The sequence below is a fragment of the Ranitomeya variabilis genome, chromosome 1 (genome assembly GCF_051348905.1).
Source record: "Ranitomeya variabilis isolate aRanVar5 chromosome 1, aRanVar5.hap1, whole genome shotgun sequence".
Lineage (NCBI taxonomy): Eukaryota > Metazoa > Chordata > Amphibia > Anura > Dendrobatidae > Ranitomeya > Ranitomeya variabilis.
This window is the reverse complement of record NC_135232.1, coordinates 916,147,234-916,169,459: the sequence shown is the minus strand read 5'-3', so window position 1 is coordinate 916,169,459 and position 22,226 is coordinate 916,147,234. Positions and strand designations below refer to the sequence as shown.

Here is a 22,226-nt window from a genome sequence, read left to right as displayed (position 1 = left end):
TAATAATTTCCACAGTTGGATGTGTTAAAAAAATGTCCCTGTGCAGAGATAATCTTATAAATGCGCCCCTGCTGTGTACTGTGTAATGGCTGTGTCTGATGATGCAGGAACATGTCTGATCATACCACAGCTCCTGGGCAGGGGAGTAAGCAAAAGACTTAAGTACTGCAGTGTGCAGGCGCCGGGAAAGGTCAGAGAGGCCCGGCGCCTGCGCACTGCAGTACTTTGCTCTGCCCTCAACAGGGCAGAGAAAGAATGCCTGTGCAGGAGCCGCAACAGGAAGCAAAGAAGAGGACGTCATCGCATGAAGATGGGAGGCGCTGGACCCAGATCACGACACCCATCGGACCGTACCACACCAGGACCGCCCCTGGGTGAGCATAATCTAACTTGTTTTTCTTATCTTTCAGGTTACATTGGGGACTTATCTACAGCATTCCAGAATGCTGTTGATAAGCCCCTGATGGCGGTGGGCGTAGCTTATAGGCGAAAAACGGGATGACAGATTCCCTTTAAGATCATAAGAATGAGGATCCTGCAACCCCTTTATATCCTCAGACATGCACCTGCATACCTCAGAAAAAGTGTTTTGTACTTCTCCTGCGCTGTATGTAAATTGCACTGTCCGGTCTGATGGGGGGTTCCAAATTGTGATCAGCGCCACGCCGGTCCCTTCAAACTCCGCCCCTTCTAAGTGATGTAAGTGGATGATGTCTCTCCATCATCCACATGGTGCCTAAAGTCTCAAGCCTGCGCAGTGGAATCGGAGAGCTGCGCAGGCGCGCCTCACTGTGCCCTATTGAGCAGCCAGTGATTCCACTGCACAGGCAGGAGACTTCAGGCACTACAATGGATGTTGGTGAGACGTCATCCACATACATGCTGTTAGAAGACGTGGCATTTGAATGCATCAGGGCAGCATTTGAAGTGACCGAGGTGGCATTGATCACAATTTGTAAACAGCCATAGGACCTGACCGTGCACCTTACATACAGCGTGGAACAAGTATAAAACACTTTGAGGTATGCAGGGAATGTCTGAGGATGTTAAGGGGGTGCAGGAACCCTTTCTTATGAACTTAAAGGTTATGAGCATAGTTTATAAGTGATAAAACTGGTGACCGGTTTCCTTTAAAAGACTTCCGAGTCAGCCTGTGTCAGCAACAGATAAAACGACAGTGAGATCCACAAGTTGTGTTCCTCTGGTGTCTGTTCCTTCATCAGGAGTGCCCGTTAGGACTATGTCGGTGTGTGAAGTACTTTTGTTCGGACATTACCTGGTTCTCCCACATAGGCCCAGTGATTGACTCCATTGTTGAACATATTATCCATTATTGGCCAATTACAATGGATTTTGTTACAATCAGAAGAATTATTTTCAGTTTATTCTGATCAATTTTGAGAAAATTAACTATACCGAAAATAATACAACTTCTCAGTCACAATACCTTAACCTTTAGAAAAAAAAATAAAATTTATAAGAAACTCCAAGAGCTGCTTTCCCTTACCGGTATATTAAGCATTCACACTTAGAGTCGTGAACGCTGTAAAACTGAAGTCTTTTCACCATGAAACAAGGTGACATTGTGCGGTGGGCACTGAACGTCAGCTTCTTGATTTAGCAGTGGGAAAATGTACCATGTCTTGTATTTGATCGCTTTATTTGCTTTGTTGGCACCAGTGAATCAAGTGCTGTATGACCACTTCTGCTCTACATATAAAGATCGGGGATATACTCCACAGCTCCATGTGTTACAAATGGTCAAAAACATGGACTGTAGGAGAGAATAATATTACTACACTGCTACCAGATTATTATTAACTATAGATATGTTGAAATGGAGTGATAACTGCTTAAAAGAGTGTATTCATACCCATCATTCCATCTACTGCTGAGTGCACTTGGATAGAAGCATGTACTGAAGAGTGACCATTCTCGAAAAGACTTAAAATCAATATCTCCCATCCATTGACAAAACGTCTGTTTGAAAACATATCTTTAGAAGCAATTAATGAAAGGGAACCTTTCACCTTTAATGACTGTCAATAAAATGTACGATCTATCAGAGTAACATGTAAGAGAATGGGGTAGAGAATGGAAAGAGTCTATTTACGTAATTAATATGCCATTTACTATTCATTCTTAAAGTTTGCTGTTATCCATTGACATATCAACATTTACTCTCGTCACATAACCACAACCATAAACTGAGGACTTACCAGCGCTATCAATCTGCCATCATCTTTCATTGCGAGGTATCGGTTTGCACTGACTCCCTTGATTGACACAACACCTCGCTCTTCTGCTTGAAGCTGTAATTTTACTGCAAACAGAATAAAGTTGTGTATAACATTTTTACATTTGTAATGATTTATATTGTGGGTTTTTCCCAGAAAATAAAGCAAGAAAAGAAGTTGCAGTTATTTGTGTTGCAAGACCCCTCCTGCCTCCTGCACAGACTATTTTCATGTTTAGTTCAGTAAGTACGGTAAGGGGGAAATGGATATAGTCAGCTCACCAGTCTTCATAAGTTTCCAAAGTCCATCCACGCACGGAGGTGCCCTGATCAAAGGCGTAGTCAAATTGAAAGCAGGAAAAAAAAGGGGGTTGTCTCCAGCGCAGACATTTTTATAAATAAAACGTCACTTTTATTTAGAACATTCTTAAAAGCATGGTCTCGGGCTTGTACATCTTGTAGGGTCCCTGAAAATCTACCGATGCGTTTCGACCTATCAGGCCTTACCCATGTTTTTAAGAATGTTCTAAATAAAAGTGAAGTTTTATTTATAAAAATTTCTGCGCTGGAGACAACCCCTTTTTTTTATATGTTTAGTCGAACCTTCCGAAAAGAACCTTCTTAGATAACACCAATCCTTATCCAGACCAGATTTCTTTTCTATTTTCTATTAAGCATATTGCGTGCATATATTTTGCAGTTTCTCACCAGTTCACAGTGTCTTTGCTAACTAAATGCAATTTGTCATAGTTAATGTTATAAAACTGTACACGTAGATAAATGGCCCATAGAAAAAATATGGTCAAATGGAGAACATAATGTCCTTCATTCATTTGAACGCTGCAGACAATCACTGACCTCAGCAATGGCTTTTGCACATTTGCCACATAACTGTTGAGGGCAGCGATTAGTTGCATCGATGATGTGAATGAAAGGACTACAGAACTGCTAAGTAGCAGCTTTTCTTTTCATTATTTTATGTTTGCTATTTTTTGCCAAAATTTCTAACATTTTGGAAAACCCTTTTAAATGAAGTTTGTTGATGAAAACTATTGTAAATTTGTAAGGAAACACTAAAGTAATTATGGAACTAAATGGCCCTAAACGCCCTAGGCAGTTGGAGGCATGAGATCCATAGAACAAGTAGCAATCACATGTGAATGAAAGGAGGGGTTAATCCAGTTTCCAGGATTTTTTGCCCCAATTTTTTTCATATGATAGGAGAAGGTGCAAAAAATATGAACAAAAATCAATGAAGGACAACGTAGCAGCAACACGGTTCAAACGCACATGGCGTTCTTTGTCAGAGCTGACAAAGAACGCCATGTGCGTTTGAAACGCGTTGCTGCTATGCTGTCCTTTCATTGATTTTTGTACATATTTTTTGCACCTTCTCTTACCAAATAATAAAATTTAGGAAAAAAAATTCTGGAAGCTGGATCAACCTCTCCTTTCATCCACATTTTGTTACTGTACATAACCCAGCAACATTGCCTAATGGTTAGCACTAATTCCCTGAAGTGCTATGTCTAACTTAACCAAGGAAACCATCTGCATGGAGTTTGCATGTTCTCCCAGTATTTTCTTAGGTTTCTTCTCTCCACAAAAGTACTAATAGGTAAGTTGTTTGTATTTGAGATAGGGAGGTTGAATTGTGAGCCCCACTGGTGACAGTGACTAGCGTGAGTTGTGACAAAATGAACAGCGCTGCAGAAAATGTTAGATATAAAAATGGAAAATTTTTAAAAAATGGACCAAACTTTAAAAGGAGTTGTCCGAATTTAGGTTATAAATCTGCAGTCACTTTATGTGACTGCAGGCTTATGAATCCTCTCATTGCATGCACTGCATACTGTGAGGATTCCACAGTCATGGTTATGTGACTGCAAGTATTCGATATGATTCTACCGGCCATATTCTGACTAGATGTGTCCAGCCTTGCTCAATTATAGTGACATTGAGTAAGGCTGCACACGTCTAGTCGGTTTGTGACCGCATGTATGCAAAACCACATACTTGTGCTCACGCACCTGGCCCCCCCAGTGCCACCACCGAAGAATCCTAACAGTAAGCAGGGTTAGCGATGTGAGGATTCGCAAGTCTGCAGTTACATATAGTGACTGCAGACTTGCAGCCCATGGGAAGATAAGCCTAAGGCCCCTTTAAAGTGTTTTAGTCATTGCACCAAGTATAGGCATTGTGAAATAGAACCAAATAAGTCAGTAAATATATTATAAATAGTGTTGAGCGATACCGTCCGATACTTGAAAGTATCGGTATCGGAAAGTATCGGCCGATACCGGCAAAGTATCGGATCCAATCCGATACCGATACCCGATACCAATACAAGTCAATGGGACTCAAGTATCGGACGGTATTCCTGATGGTTCCCAGGGTCTGAAGGAGAGGAAACTCTCCTTCAGGCCCTGGGAACCATATTAATGTGTAAAATAAAGAATTAAAATAAAAAATATCGCTATACTCACCTGTCCGACGCAGCCGGGACCTCAGCGAGGGAACCGGCAGCGTTGTTTGTTTAAAATTCGCGCTTTTACTTGGTTACGTGAAGTCCCGGCTTGTGATTGGTCAGGGCGGCCATGTTGCCGGGACGCGGACCAATCACAGCAAGCCGTGACAAAATTACGTCACGGCTTGCTGTGATTGGTCCGCGTCCCGGCAACATGGCCGCCATTAACCAATCACAAGCCGTGACGTCACGGGAGGCTGGACATGCGCGTATTTTGAAAAGCGCGCGTGTCCAGCCTCCAGTGACGTCCCGGCTTATGATTGGTCACAGCGCCATGTTGCCGGGACGCGGACCAATCACAGCAAGCCGTGACGAAATTACGTCACGGCTTGCTGTGATTGGTCCGCGTCCCGGCAACATGGCCGCCATTAACCAATCACAAGCCGTGACGTCACGGGAGGCTGGACACGCGCATATTTTAAAAAGCGCGCGTGTCCAGCCTCCAGTGACGTCCCGGCTTGTGATTGGTTAATGGCGGCCATGTTGCCGGGACGTCACTGGAGGCTGGACACGCGCGCTTTTCAAAATACGCGCATGTCCAGCCTCCCGTGACGTCCCGGCTTGTGATTGGTTAATGGCGGCCATGTTGCCGGGACGTCACTGGAGGCTGGACACGCGCGCTTTTCAAAATACGCGCATGTCCAGCCTCCCGTGACGTCCCGGCTTGTGATTGGTTAATGGCGGCCATGTTGCCGGGACGTCACTGGAGGCTGGACACGCGCGCTTTTCAAAATACGCGCATGTCCAGCCTCCCGTGACGTCACGGCTTGTGATTGGTTAATGGCGGCCATGTTGCCGGGACGCGGACCAATCACAGCAAGCCGTGACGTAATTTCGTCACGGCTTGCTGTGATTGGTCCGCGTCCCGGCAACATGGCCGCCCTGACCAATCACAAGCCGGGACTTCACGTAACCAAGTAAAAGCGCGAAATTTAAACAAACAACGCTGCCGGTTCCCTCGCTGAGGTCCCGGCTGCGTCGGACAGGTGAGTATAGCGATATTTTTTATTTTAATTCTCTTTTTTACACATTATTACATTAATGTTGTTGCGATACCCGATACCCGATACCACAAAAGTATCGGATCTCGGTATCGGAAATTCCGATACAGCAAGTATCGGCCGATACCCGATACTTGCAGTATCGGAATGCTCAACACTAATTATAAAGCTTCTTTTATTTCTCCATTTTCCACAAACTATAAAATCCTTCTTTTTGAAGAACTATATTTTTTTCTACATCGTATGAATATCTCAGTGCAATGGAATAAGTAATAATGGTATAAGTGTAGTTCATTCACATAAAACCATGCTTCTTCATCACTCCCTCCAGCCTGGAAAAGGATGAGCTGCAAGAGAGGATTTATATTATTCAGGACTGGTTACACAAGCTTTCCAGGGGTTAAAGAGGCCCAGATGAGTAAGTCCCCCAGCTACAGCATGCTGTGGTAGTATTGTTTTTCATTTGGTTCCAAGACTTGTAATTGCGTGATGAGCTCCTGCCCCCACACCTCCAGCCAGCAGCCAGAGGAAACCACTAATAGTGTGTGTGTTCTACGTTACAGCGAAGAGCCTTATAAAGTGTTGTTCCGGTCATGAAACTTAAAGACATGATGGAAAAAGTGAACTATATAAAACTTTACAAAATGCGTTGAATCATCTGACCTCAAAAGTGACTACCTGAACCCACAATAAAAATAGCAGCATTATCCAACAGTTTATTAGCCAACTTTCCACACACATTGAGAGTTCCCTTGATAGTAAATATAAGGGTGACATGTTTTATGCTTTGTATTATTGATGCAGAGAAGCTAATGGATGCATTAATATCCCCTCATTGGCTCCCTGTTTCCATAATTATGGAAGGCTCAGATTGTCTGCACACATTTACTGTGTCTCTACGTAGGCCACTATATTGTTCCTAGAAACATGGAAGGGGTCCTTCCAGTTACCCAAACCAGTTGTTAAAATAATAGCCGATTCAGGGAACCAAGCAGGAGAGAAACCTTTAACCTGGGCCTCCCTGCATTCAACCGTATCCGCATCCTTATGGCACAAATAAAATAGAATAATCTTACAAGGATGTACTGAAGAACATTCACTGTGATACAGCCTGGCCTCCTCTGACCACATCCAGCTCTTGCACAAAATCACATGATGTGATGATCACATCCTCGCACTGCCAGTGTCCTATCGCAGGAGTCAAGCCTGGTCAGAAGAGGCCAGACCTGCACTGCCGGATGGCATCACGGGACCTGGGACAAGTCAGTATTAAAGGGAACCGGTCATCAGAAATAACGCTGTTAACCTGCAGATATGCCGAATGCAGCCGGGAGAAAAATAACTTTATTCCCCCGCCAGCATTCGGTATTCAGTCATGGAGGCGGGGGCGGAGCTGGTTTAGTCACCGCTCTGAGTATACAGAGCGGCGGCTGTAACTGAGCCCCCGGCCCTGACTGACAGCTGACTCCAATGCAGAGCAAGTGTATACTCAGAGCGGTGACTGAACCGGCGCCACCCCTGCCTCCATGACTGGTGCCGAATGATGGAGGGGAGAATAAAGTTCATTTTCTCCTTGCTACATTTGGCAATATGCAGGTGCCAGGCAGCATAATAATGCTGCTAACCTGCAGATTAACTGCATATCTGCAGGATAACAGCACTATTTCTAGTGACAGGCTCCCTTTAAGTGAGAGCACAGTACTTTAATTTATTCTGAGGCCACAGTGCATTTTGAGGGGTTCCCCAAAAGAATAAAACATAATATTTCATTCTCACAGCCGAAGAAGATAAAATTCTGTGAAGCACCTGTGGATTCAAGATGCTTATCACACACCTAAATGAATTCCTTCAGGGTGTTGTTTCCAAAATGGGGTCAATGCTCATGAAATTCATGATGAGTGGTCGCGTTCGCTATGCCAAAAATCTTACTCTAGCAGGTGCTGGAGTACAATTTCTGAGTCGCACACAGAGGTATACACTTCTCATCCAACGCTCATGTTTCATGGAGACATATACCTCTTTTACCAGCATGCCCCATCACCAAGACCTATCTTTCTCCTATAGCGTATAGGTCATGCGGTCAGTGGGGTCCTCTCTCTCTCTCCAATACAGTGTAAGCTCATATGGTCAATAGGGCTCTCTTGCCTATGAAGTGTAAGCTCCTATAGTCAGCAGGTTCCTCTCTCTCGTCTATAAAGTGAAATCTCATATAGTCAGCGAGAATCTGCTCTCACACTCAGGTATTTTATGAGTAATTACAAGCTTTCCAATCTTGAAACCTACACAAATGTATTCTTCATAAATCTAATTTTTGATGAAAATTAGGTGGTCAGCAAATTTGAATTTCAAAAGATCTGCTCATCCCTAAACGATAGACCATGAAAATGAAAAAAATATATTTTTACCACTTAGTTGTTGTTTTGTCCCCAAATGTCACATTTTCACAGTTGGTAATGGTGAAAAATGGCTCCATAATTTATTACACAACGTCTTTTGATATGTCATTGTTTCGTCACATGGCAGTACTCGGGAGTGAAGAATGGCTATTTGACTTTTGAAATGAAAATTTTTCTGGAATAGAAAAAATGTACCAGAACCACAGAAACCCCCACTAGAGACTCCATTTTGGCAATTGCACTTCTCAGAGAATTCATCTATGGGTGTAGTAATGATTTTAACCCCACAGGTGTTTTCTAGATATGAGCATACAGTTGGTGTTGCAGAGTGAAAATTGTAAATATGGCATTTTAGTGCCCATATGTTTTGCTCAGAGGGACACAAAATTGTAGTCAACTGCTATTTTGTGCACTCCTAAATAGATGGACACTGCCAGAACAAAGACCATACTGAGTCCACAGTATCTCCATCTGCCTGATTACACAGAGATTTACACAGAAACCCAGATGTAAGCCCTCAGCATAGACCACAGGATAAATGTGAGCCAAGCCATACTGCGATCTTTGGGAGGTAAAATGAACAAAGCAACAGCAGGTGAAGAATTAGTTTTATTTATTTAGCTTTAGAAGAGTTGTTCATGGCGTGAAACTGATAAGATGGCTTTATTCTTCTGCTGTGTGCAACTACAGCAATGCCAGATTTATGACATTTTTTAGTCTTTGCTACTTTTACACTAAAATGCATTTTATGGAAAATAAAAAAATGACATTGGCATATTTTAAGAATGATACTTTTCCTATTTTTCTGTTGAAGTTTTTATAGGTGCATTCTGTGGTATCAAAACAGTTTTTGATTGCTTTCAATTCCAATTTTTGGGAATCTTAATGCAAAACAAATAGCAATTCACAAGAATTATTTAATTATTTATTTTTATGCCATTCACTGTGCGGTATAAGTGAGAAAATAACTTTATTCTCATGGTCAGTGCTTTTCCAGCGATATCAAATTTGTTCAGGTTTTTCATGTTTTGCTATTCTTGTGCAATGAGAACAATTTATGAGAGCAATTTTGTAGAAAAAAATGTTTATACGTCACCATTTTTTGAGAGCTATAACTTTTCATTTTCTGCTGAATGAAGGCTTATTTTTGGTGGGACGAGATGATGTTTTCATACCATTGTTAATTACATACCATTGTTAATTTTGATCATGTTTTATTCCACTTTTAGTTAATTGGAATGATGAAAAAACAAGGTTTTGCTGAGTTTTATTTCTTACAGTGTTCACTAGTGGGGCTAAATACTGTTACTGTTCTATATATGGGGCCATTCTGAATGCAATTTTACTCAATATGTATACTTTATTATTTTTGTTTTTACAGTAAAAATGCATATTTATTTGTCAACCTTTTTTTTTTTTTTACATTCTTCATTTTATGAGAGGTTTACAATATTTTTACAATTTTTTTTCTACCTTTTTACTTTGCTCCCTTAGGAGACATTTTATTGTCTGACTGCTGGTGTAAAACCCTGCAATGCTTATACATTGCAGGGTATTAAACCTGTCAATGTTTCACTGTTAGACCCTGTCTATGGAAGCAACTAACAGGCGTATCTCGTACATCAATGTAAGATTGAACACAGACGGCGGTATTTCTCGTGCGAGGATCGCATCGCAGTGCACGGACTGGCCCGGCACCTCTCCTGACCTGAGCGTGACAGCATGATGTATTTCTATGCAGCTGTCTCACTCAGGTCAGTAGAGCCGATGGTCTGTCTGAGGATTGCAATGCGATGGGAAATACGGCAGTCTGTCTGCCCCCTAAGACCTATGGTTTCCTTGATGTCTATCGACTCCCAACGGTCGCTACTGATCACCGCATTTAGAGAGCAGGGACTGCAAGAGCTCGGCTGTCAGTTTAGCCAAACTCCGACAGTGATTGTGAAGGGCACAAGTTCCTGTGCCAACACAATCATCTGAATATACCAGTACATCCATTATTGGTAAATACCACAGCAAATAGGACTTACCAGTAAGTCCAATGTCAGGAAAGTGTTAACCACCAACCGGCAAACTTTGCCGGCTGGTGGTCATATAATGCTGCAAATTGCGTAGTATAAATGGATACTTAAGTCATTTGTGATTAACTAATGCAATCTGGCACCTGACACACATTAAACTTATTAAGATTTACTAGATAATACGTTGGCAGTGTTCACCAAGCATTCATGAAGGCTTCCACAGCTGCTGGATAGGAAGTAAACTACACATTTCACTTTGTACAGTAAAATCCCAGAAGGTGTTATAAAAACATATTTTAATTCCCCAGTGCAAGGGAATAAGCCAAGGAAAGGAGAGGAAAAGATATTTGCCCAATGTCATACAGAGGCTAAGTGGTTAAGGCTAAGAACAAACCCACAACGATGTGTATTCAAGACCAGCACATTAACCACTAACCCATTCATCCACTCCATGTCCAAAATCATCAAGGGCTTTTCTAAGTGTAAAGTACAAGTCTGGCTTTAGGATATGTTAACTGTGTAAACCAAGCTAGTCACCTAAAGACCGAAGTCTGTGACTTATTTCATCTAATAAATATTATGTCCTGAGGGGCTCTTTCCTGGGCTCTTAATCCATCTTTGAATTGCTGAATTATGTCTATCGCTCTGGATGCTTCGTGTACACTGTGGTTCTCAAAAATTTGTGAACCTTTCTAAAATTTCTATATTTTTGCAAAATGTTTAGAATTGAGAGTCCTCAGTGGTTGATACTATATTTCTGCATAAATTTAAACTAAAACTACATCATATTTTCACACAAGTTTTAAATGTAGATAAAGAGAACTAAATGAAGCACATGTCTATGAGTGGCAAAAGGAAGCGACACTATTTATACGCGAAACGCGTGTTGGGGTTACTTGACACAGATTGGAGCAGGACTTTGGACCTTACCATGGGTAATTATTGCTGTTATCAATGCATACAATGAGGGATTAGTCATCTGCAGTATATGGTGTGTGTATTGTGTTGCGAGTAGGAGGGATTGCAATTGCAATCGGTGATGTACCTAATGGAGTGGACACATTGCTACCCAGCATGTATTATTATAATGATCCCCTAATACTTATTTATCTTAGTCCGACACGCTCCTCTCTGTGTCATATTTAACACTTTGGTGTGATTCACATGATCTTAATTAAGACCTATGTACTTATTTATGATGGTTAAAATTTATGTTATCGAATAAAAACAATTGTTGAATTTGAATTATTTGGTTTGGTATATTATTTACTCATTGTCCTCCTGATAATTGAACCTCTTTAAGGTGTTGTCCGAAAATCAAACTTAAAGGGATTGTCTGCTTAGACATGCAAGCATAATAACAGAGAATGAGTTCCCATTTAAGATCTTCCTCAATTTGCCAAAAGTGTTTTATTAGCCAAGAGTGTCTAACTCTAAGGTTTCTTCTTGTGAATGCATTACACAAATAGACAATATGAATGAGCGCTTGCTTTCCCCAGTGATAACTGCTGATCATGGCTGTTTAGTCTTTGCATCCCCGTGCGATCAGCACATCTCATGGTATCTAGTGCATAGTTATAACTATACAAACTGGAAAAATATCTTTAATGGATTTCTCTCTCTTGTTCACATAACTAATATGGTTATTATGAGAAATTTAGGATACAGAAAGTAATATATTGGTACTATTCGATGGAACTAAAAATTTGCTATTCAGTTCCTTTAGAACAGGGCTACATTTATTTATGTAGTTTTACAAAAACTCAATAATAAGGATTAGTAGGCTTTTATTGACTACTAAAGTTTTCCAGTTATTAATAGCCAGACTCAGCAGCCACCTGTAAAATTTGGGATTATGTAAAATTCATCACAATATTCCATGTGACCAGTCAGTCACATCAGTCTATTTCTTATTCATACACTTTGTGATGTATTACACAGCCATCATCTCACATTCAAACAACAACACGCATAGTAGTCATAGACTAAGCAATCAGCGATAGAAGCTGGGAGTGGACATGAGTATAAGCAGAGTCTACTACAGGTAAGTTACTAAATCAGAAACACTATAGGTCTAACATAGAACACTTGGTGGTGTGTATATCTTCTCTTTTGGGGCAGCATTAATCAGCTCATAGGTCTCTTTTACGCCCCTCTTCTAGCCTAGAACAGAAATATTTCCATTAACCTAGTTCATCAGGTAAGCAAAGGAAAACCTGTATACTACACTAATCCACCATCGAACAAAACATTAACTCCTCAAATCCTTTGGGACTTCAGTATTTCTGTGGTATTTTCTAAACACATTTATTTTTGTGTGAAATTTTAACTGATAGTGGATGACAGCCACAATTTTAGAAATTACATTTCTGTTAAGGGTTTTCACCCATAAGTCTTTGACTTAAAAGAAACTTGGCACTCAAAGTAGTGAAGATGAGGAGATTTTTAATTTGTAGATTAGCAATTCAAAACAAAATGAGAGAAGTTTAACATAGAGCTTCAGCGCAAAATGAAGACCACGATGTCCACCGCTGGATATAGGAGAGAAACCATGGTCTTTTACTGTGATACAGATCTTATTTGGTATCTCACACTCTGTTCTTTATAAACAAGATTATTTAGAAATGAACAGTTTTTTCATCCACTAAGAAGCATTCAGCAGTGTACCCAGCTTTCAAAAGTAAAGTACATACTAAATGACTTCCCCTCTATACTGTTACACATCTGTCCTTAGTATTCAGGTCTCTTCCCCCTTTTCCAGGGTCCTCTGCCCTCTGTTGTGCTCTACATTGGGTTTTGCAGGTTGCCCTATGAGGGTCTGTGACATAATTTCCCTAGACCTACAGTATTTAACGCCTTCCCGAGCTTGGATGTACCCAATACATCATGGTTGGTAAGTAGTTACCGACACTGGATGTACTGGGTACGTCATGGCTAAAATGTGACACTGCGACCGCAGTCATGGTGATCGCATTAAGGTGCCTGCTGTTTGTAATAGCCGGACACCTGAGCTCGTCGTCACGGGGGGTGGAGGGGTGTTTGAAGCACCCCGCAACTACGATCGCTGTGATTGGCTGTTTAATTCTGAAGAGGCAATCACAGTGTTTTCAGTGTTTCAGGCAATCAAATTGTCCAGCCTATGATCAGTACTGTAACAGTACCAATCAGAGGCTGGAGCCTAGCAATGCCAGCGTCACCAGGGCCAGCTCTGATTGGTGCGATCGGACAGTGGTGCACATAGGCAATCTGACCACAGTATGACTGCCCTGCACCTCCTTATTCTAGCTTTGGACATGTGAAGAGGGTCATACTGCTGTTCTGTTATGCTATGCTGGGTTTGTGGTGCCACAGACTTTTTGAAGCCTGTGCCATCACTGCTGATGGTGTTCCTGCAATTCCTGAAAAAAGACGTTCCTGATCTCTACATTTTTCCTAATACACCCCAATCCTTCTCTGCCCTTTCCCCCCTCTCCCAAACCCCCTCATCACCACCCATTCTGCTGCCGAGCGCTGATCAGTACTACTTGCTAGGGTTGAGCGAAACGGGTCGATCATTTTCAAAAGTCGCCGACTTTTGGCTAAGTCGGCGTCTCATGAAACCCGATCCGACCCCTGTGCTTGTCGGCCATGCGGTACGCGACTTTCGCGCCAAAGTCGCGTTTCAATGACGCGAAAAGCGCCATTTCTCAGCCAATGAAGGTGAACGCAGAGTGTGGGCAGCGTGATGACATAGATCCTGGTCCCCACCATCTTAGAGAAGGGCATTGCAGTGATTGGCTTGCTGTCTGCGGCGTCACAGGGGCTATAAAGGGGCGTTCCCGCCGACCGCCATCTTACTGCTGCTGATCTGAGCTTAGGGACAGGTTGCTGCCGCTTCATCAGAAGCAGGGAGAGCGTTAGGCAGGGTCCACTAACCACCAAACCGCTTGTGCTGCAGCGATTTCCACTGTCCAACACCACCTTCGGTGTGCAGGGACTGTGGAAGCTATTTTTTTTTTTTTTTCCCCTCAGCGCTGTAGCTCATTGGGCTGCCCTAGAAGGCTCCGTGATAGCTGTATTGCTGTGTGTACGCCACTGTGGAAACCAACTGCTTTTTTCAAAGCACATATCCTCTTGTTCCTTCCTTTCTGCACAGCTATCTTTTCTGTTTGTCCACACTTTTTATTTAATTTGTGCATCAGTCCACTCCTATTGCTGCCTGCCATACCTGGCTTACATTACTGCAGGGAGATAGTAATTGTAGGACAGTTTTTTTTTTTTTTTTGTTTTTTTTTTGTGGGAGATTAAGATTGGCATTTCTGCTACAGTGCCATCCCTGTGTGTGCCATCTCTCACTGAGTGGGCCATAGAAAGCCTATTTATTTTTTCCGTGATTTGTGTTCTAAAATCTACCTCAACACAAAAACACTACATCAATCAGTGGGAGAAAAATATTGGCCTCAGTCAGGGCTTGTGTGCCACTGCTGTGTGTGCTATCTCTCATTCAGTGGGCTATAGCAAGCCTATTTTTTTTTTTTTTTTTTTTTTAATATTATTTGGTTTCTAATTCTCCCTGAAAAAAAAAAAAAAAACCTAAAAAAACAGTGGGAGAATAATATTGCCCTTTCAGCTTGTGTGCCAGTCTTGACTCCTGGGTGTGCCACCTCTCTCCCTCTCATTCAGTGGGCCATAGAAAGCCTATTTATTTTTTTTTTTTAATATTATTGGGTTTCTAAAGTCTCCCTGAAAAAAACAAAAAATACATAAAAAAACAGTGGGAGAGTAATATTGCCCTTTCAGCTTGTGTGCCAGTCTTGACTCCTGGGTGTGCCTCCTCTCTCCCTTTCATTCAGTGGGCCATAGAAAGCCTATTTATTTTTTCCGTGATTTGTGTTCTAAAATCTACCTCAACACAAAAACACTACATCAATCAGTGGGAGAAAAATATTGGCCTCAGTCAGGGCTTGTGTGCCACTGCTGTGTGTGCTATCTCTCATTCAGTGGGCTATAGCAAGCCTATTTTTTTTTTTTTTTTTTTTTTTTTTAATATTATTTGGTTTCTAAAGTCTCCCTGAAAAAAAAAAAAAACCTAAAAAAACAGTGGGAGAGTAATATTGCCCTTTCAGCTTGTGTGCCAGTCTTGACTCCTGGGTGTGCCACCTCTCTCCCTCTCATTCAGTGGGCCATAGAAAGCCTATTTATTTTTTTTTTTAAATATTATTGGGTTTCTAAAGTCTCCCTGAAAAAACAAAAAATACATAAAAAAACAGTGGGAGAGTAATATTGCCCTTTCAGCTTGTGTGCCAGTCTTGACTCCTGGGTGTGCCACCTCTCTCCCTTTCATTCAGTGGGCCATAGAAAGCCTATTTATTTTTTTTTTTTTATATTATTTGGTTTCTAATTCTCCCTGAAAAAAAAAAAAAAAACCTAAAAAAACAGTGGGAGAATAATATTGCCCTTTCAGCTTGTGTGCCAGTCTTGACTCCTGGGTGTGCCACCTCTCTCCCTCTCATTCAGTGGGCCATAGAAAGCCTATTTATTTTTTTTTTTAAATATTATTGGGTTTCTAAAGTCTCCCTGAAAAAACAAAAAATACATAAAAAAACAGTGGGAGAGTAATATTGCCCTTTCAGCTTGTGTGCCAGTCTTGACTCCTGGGTGTGCCACCTCTCTCCCTTTCATTCAGTGGGCCATAGAAAGCCTATTTATTTTTTCCGTGATTTGTGTTCTAAAATCTACCTCAACACAAAAACACTACATCAATCAGTGGGAGAAAAATATTGGCCTCAGTCAGGGCTTGTGTGCCACTGCTGTGTGTGCTATCTCTCATTCAGTGGGCTATAGCAAGCCTATTTTTTTTTTTTTTAATATTATTTGGTTTCTAAAGTCTCCCTGAAAAAAAAAAAAAACCTAAAAAAACAGTGGGAGAGTAATATTGCCCTTTCAGCTTGTGTGCCAGTCTTGACTCCTGGGTGTGCCACCTCTCTCCCTCTCATTCAGTGGGCCATAGAAAGCCTATTTATTTTTTTTTTAAATATTATTGGGTTTCTAAAGTCTCCCTGAAAAAACAAAAAATACATAAAAAAACAGTGGGAGAGTAATATTGCCCTTTCAGCTTGTGTGCCAGTCTTGACTCCTGGGTGTGCCACCTCTCTCCCTTTCATTCAGTGGGCCATAGAAAGCCTATTTATTTTTTTTTTTTAATATTATTTGGTTTCTAATTCTCCCTGAAAAAAAAAAAAAAAACCTAAAAAAACAGTGGGAGAATAATATTGCCCTTTCAGCTTGTGTGCCAGTCTTGACTCCTGGGTGTGCCACCTCTCTCCCTCTCATTCAGTGGGCCATAGAAAGCCTATTTATTTTTTTTTTTAAATATTATTGGGTTTCTAAAGTCTCCCTGAAAAAACAAAAAATACATAAAAAAACAGTGGGAGAGTAATATTGCCCTTTCAGCTTGTGTGCCAGTCTTGACTCCTGGGTGTGCCACCTCTCTCCCTTTCATTCAGTGGGCCATAGAAAGCCTATTTATTTTTTCCGTGATTTGTGTTCTAAAATCTACCTCAACACAAAAACACTACATCAATCAGTGGGAGAAAAATATTGGCCTCAGTCAGGGCTTGTGTGCCACTGCTGTGTGTGCTATCTCTCATTCAGTGGGCTATAGCAAGCCTATTTTTTTTTTTTTTTTTTTTTTTTTAATATTATTTGGTTTCTAAAGTCTCCCTGAAAAAAAAAAAAAACCTAAAAAAACAGTGGGAGAGTAATATTGCCCTTTCAGCTTGTGTGCCAGTCTTGACTCCTGGGTGTGCCACCTCTCTCCCTCTCATTCAGTGGGCCATAGAAAGCCTATTTATTTATTTTTTTAAATATTATTGGGTTTCTAAAGTCTCCCTGAAAAAACAAAAAATACATAAAAAAACAGTGGGAGAGTAATATTGCCCTTTCAGCTTGTGTGCCAGTCTTGACTCCTGGGTGTGCCACCTCTCTCCCTTTCATTCAGTGGGCCATAGAAAGCCTATTTATTTTTTTTTTTTAATATTATTGGGTTTCTAATTCTCCCTGAAAAAAAAAAAAAAAACCTAAAAAAACAGTGGGAGAGTAATATTGCCCTTTCAGCTTGTGTGCCAGTCTTGACTCCTGGGTGTGCCACCTCTGTCCCTCTCATTCAGTGGGCCATAGAAAGCCTTGTTTTTTTTTTTTTTTTTAATATTATTTGGTTTCTAAAGTCTCCCTGAAAATAAAAAAAAAATACATAAAAAAACAGTGGGAGAGTAATATTGCCATTTCAGCTTGTGTGCCAGTCTTGACTCCTGGGTGTGCCACCTCTGTCCCTCTCATTCAGTGGGCCATAGAAAGCCTTGTTTTTTTGTTTTTTTTTTAATATTATTTGGTTTCTAAAGTCTCCCTGAAAATAAAAAAAAAATACATAAAAAAACAGTGGGAGAGTAATATTGCCATTTCAGCTTGTGTGCCAGTCTTGACTCCTGGGTGTGCCACCTCTCTCTCTAATTGTGGGCCATAGAAAGCCTTTTTATTTTTTTCCTTCATTTGTGTTTTAAAATCAACCTCAACACAAAAACACTACATCAATCAGTGGGAGAAAAATATTGGCCTCAGTCAGGGCTTGTGTGCCACTCCTGTGCGTGCCATCTCTCATTCAGTGGGCCATAGAAAGCCTTGTTTTTTTGTTTTTTTTTAAATATTATTTGGTTTCTAAAGTCTCACAGAGAAAAAAAAAAAAAAAATTAGGTGGGAGATTAATATTGACATTAGTGCTTGAGTGACAGTCCTGCGTGTGTGTCATCTCTGTGATTTGGTGTCACAGAAAACAGAGTGTGTAACATTGTGCCTGATTTTCCTTGTGGTCTCACCAACCTGTTAAGGGATATTGAAATCATACTGAAGTTATAGCTCACCGTGTAAGTTGTTTGACAGCAACAAATAAAGTTAGTTTGGTTACGATTTTTAAACAATGAGGAAGTCTGGTGCAAGAGGTCGTCGTGGGCGTTCATTGTCAGCTGGTAATGATGGTAGTGGTAGTGGAGCATCAGGTGGTCGTGGGGATAAAAATATTCCACCTAAGTCTGGAGCTGTGGAGCCAGTTTCGTCGTCAGGCTACACAAGGCCTCGAACGCTCTCTTTTCTGGGAGTAGGAAAACCGCTTTTAAAGGCTGAGCAGCAACAGCAAGTTTTGGCTTACATTGCAGACTCAGCCTCTAGCTCTTTTGCCTCCTCTTCCGAAACTGGTAAATGTAAAAGCAGCGCGTCGCTTGTGGATGTTCACGGTCAGGGACAAGTCGCTTCCTTGTCCTCCTCAGCAAAAACTACAACAAGAGAGAAGGATGCAGCAGGCGACACAACGGGTCACTCCATGGAGCTCTTTACACATACCGTCCCTGGCTTAGAAAGTGAAACATTTAACAGGCCATGCCCATTACAAGTAGATTCTGACATGGAGTGCACTGATGCACAGCCACAGCCAGAGTACTATGCTGCTCCTTTGACTCAGACCACCACATTGCCCTCTCAGGGTACAGATCCACAATCAGACCCTGATGAGACTATGTTGCCCCGCCACGAACGCTATACCACCGACCGACACAGTGACACAGACGAAGTTGCACACGAGCTCGAAGAGGAGGTAATAGATGACCCAGTTATTGACCCCGATTGGCAGCCATTGGGGGAACAGGGTGCAGGCGGCAGTAGTTCAGAAGCGGAGGTGGAGGAGGGGCCGCAGCAGGCATCAACATCGCAACAGGTTCCATCTGCCGGGCCCGTATCTGGCCCAAAACGCGTGTCAAAGCCAAAACCTGTTGGAGGACAGCGTGGCCATCCGGTTAAAGCTCAGTCTGCAATCCCTGAAAAGGGATCCGAGTCTAGGAAGAGTGCAGTCTGGCATTTTTTTAAACAACATCCAACTGATCAGCGCAAAGTCATCTGTCAAAAATGTTCAACTAGCTTAAGCAGAGGTCAGAATCTGAAAAGTCTAAATACTAGTTGCATGCATAGACACTTAACCACCATGCATTTTCAAGCCTGGACTAACTACCAAACGTCCCTTAAGGTTGTAGCACCCTCGGCCAATGAAGCTAGTCAGCAACGCAACATCCCTTCCGTCACTGTAAGGCCACCATTTTCCGCACCACCGGCAGTATCTGTGCAGGTTTCTTTGCCAGCCAAAAGCAGTCAGGGTCAGGGAATCACCAGTTTAGTAGGAGGAAATATTGCATCTAGGGCACCGGCGGAAACAATACCGTCTCCAACCGTCTCTCAGTCTGCCATGTACACCGGCACACCCGAAAGTTCCACGATCTCCTGCTCTCCAGTCCAGCTCACCCTACATGAGACTCTGGTTAGAAAAAGGAAGTACTTATCCTCGCATCCGCGTACACAGGGTTTTAACGCCCACATAGCTAGACTAATCTCGTTAGAGATGATGCCCTACCGTTTAGTTGAAAGCGAAGCTTTTAAAGCCCTGATGGAGTACGCTGAACCACGATACGAGCTACCTAGTCGACACTTTTTTTCCAGAAAAGCCATCCCAGCCCTGCACCAGCATGTTAAACAGCGCATCGTCCATGCACTTAGGCAATCTGTGAGTACAAAGGTGCACCTGACTACAGATGCATGGACCAGTAGGCATGGCCAGGGACGTTATGTGTCCATCACGGCACACTGGGTGAATGTGGTGGATGCAGGGTCCACAGGCGACATCAATTTAGGGACAGTTGTGCCTAGCCCACGGTCTAGGAAACAGTTGGCTGTAGGCGTTCGCACCCCCTCCTCCTCCTCCTCGTCCTCCTGCAGAAGCTACAGCTCTTCCACAGAACGCAGTCGGCCAACCACTCCATCGGCAGATGACACTGTTGCACACCAGTTGTCCCATTATGGGCCAGCTACTGCCAAGCGTCAGCAGGCTGTATTGGCTATGAAGTGTTTGGGCGACAACAGACACACCGCGGAAGTTCTGTCCGAGTTCTTGCAACAAGAAACGCAGTCGTGGCTGGGCACAGTAGATCTTGAGGCAGGCAAGGTAGTGAGTGATAACGGAAGGAATTTCATGGCTGCCATCTCCCTTTCCCAACTGAAACACATTCCTTGCCTGGCTCACACCTTAAACCTGGTGGTGCAGTGCTTATTGAAAACTTATCCTGGGTTCTCCGACCTGCTCCTCAAAGTGCGTGCACTTTGCTCACATATCCGACGTTCGCCTGTACACGCCAGCCGTATGCAGACCTATCAGCGGTCTTTGAACCTTCCCCAGCATCGCCTAATCATAGACGTTGAAACAAGGTGGAACTCAACACTGCACATGCTTCAGAGACTGTGCGAACAGAGGCGTGCTGTTATTTATTTGTGGGAGGATACACGGGCAGGCAGTAGGATGGCAGACATGGAGTTGTCAGGTGTGCAGTGGTCGAAGATACAAGACATGTGTCAAGTCCTTCAGTGTTTTGAGGAATGCACACGGCTGGTTAGTGCAGACAACGCCGTAATAAGCATGAGCATCCCCCTAATGCGTCTGCTGATGCAAAGTTTGACGCACATAAAGGAGCAGGCGTCTGCACCAGAGGAAGAGGGAAGCCTTGATGACAGTCAGCCATTGTCTGGTCAGGGCAGTGTACAGGACGAGGTAGCGGGCGAAGAGGAGGTGGAGGACGAGGAGGATGATGGGGATGAGTATATTTTTAATGCGGAAACTTTCACGGGGGCACAGGAAATTGGTTGCGTGTCACGGCCGGGTTCTGGTTTTTTGAGGGACACAAGTGACGTAGATTTGCCTGCAACTGCCCCTCAACCAATCACAACCGGAGATTTGACAACTGGAACTTTGGCCCACATGGCGGATTATGCCTTACGTATCCTAAAAAGGGACACACGCATTACGAAAATGATGAACGATGACGATTACTGGTTGGCCTGCCTCCTTGATCCACGCTATAAAGGCAAATTGCAAAATATTATGCCACATGAGAACTTGGAACTAATATTAGCAACCAAACAATCAACTCTTGTTGACCGTTTGCTTCAGGCATTCCCAGCACACAGCGCACGTGATCGTTCTCACACAAGCTCCAGGGGGCAGCAGACTAGGAGTGTTAGGGGTGCACACATCAGAAGTGGCGTTGGACAGAGGGGTTTTCTGACCAGGTTGTGGAGTGATTTTGCTATGACCGCAGACAGGACAGGTACTGCTGCATCAATTGAAAGTGACAGGAGACAACATTTGTCCAGTATGGTTACTAACTATTTTTCATCCCTTATCGATGTTCTCCCTCAACCGTCATTCCCATTTGATTACTGGGCCTCCAAATTAGACACCTGGCCAGAATTGGCAGAATATGCATTGCAGGAGCTTGCTTGCCCGGCAGCAAGTGTCCTATCAGAAAGAGTATTCAGTGCTGCAGGTTCAATATTAACCGAAAAAAGGACTCGTCTGGCTACCCAAAATGTTGACGATCTAACATTCATTAAAATGAACCACAACTGGATTTCGAAATCTTTTGCCCCACCTTGCCCGGCCGACACCTAGCTTTCCTATGAAAAGCTCTTGCCTGTGAATTACTTTTCTAATGTCTAATTTGCTGCAGCTGATTGTACAGCATACGACATGTTTACACCTCCCTAAATGGCAAAACTCCCCACACGGGGCCGTGGTATCGCGACTTGGCGCAAGCACCCGTGAGACTGCTGTTTGTCTGAAGAGGTGGGTGTGCTCGCTTTTGGTTGACGGCATTGCTACTGGGTCCCTCATAGTACAATGTAGTGTCTCTGGCGGTGGTGGTGCGCACCCAACGTCAGACACACCGTTGTAACATGAGGGGCCCTGGGGCGGTCCCGCCGGCCTCAAGAGAGTTCCCCCCTACCCCAGCTCAAAATGTGCTCTACCACGTGCAAAATTATGTCGCACAGCTCCACCAATCTTTAGTCTATTCGCTGACATCATTCAATGTCTGGCACTGACAATACAAATTTGTAGACATCTATGATGCAACTTAAAGTAGTCTGTGTCTGTGTCCTATATTGGCACCATTAAATAGTTACTGCCAAATTACTATGTCA

General features: G+C 42.7%; 1 protein-coding gene across 2 annotated transcripts in view; it reads right to left on the bottom strand.

Moving 5' to 3' along the window:
- FGF2 (fibroblast growth factor 2) overlaps window positions 1–22,226 on the bottom strand; it is a 136,478-nt gene that overhangs the window by 40,594 nt on the left and 73,658 nt on the right. For both annotated transcript variants that reach the window (XM_077279089.1, XM_077279090.1), the window contains exon 2: window positions 2,220–2,323. In XM_077279089.1, coding sequence (XP_077135204.1) covers window positions 2,220–2,323 — 104 coding nt within the window. The remainder of the gene's footprint in view (window positions 1–2,219; window positions 2,324–22,226) is intronic.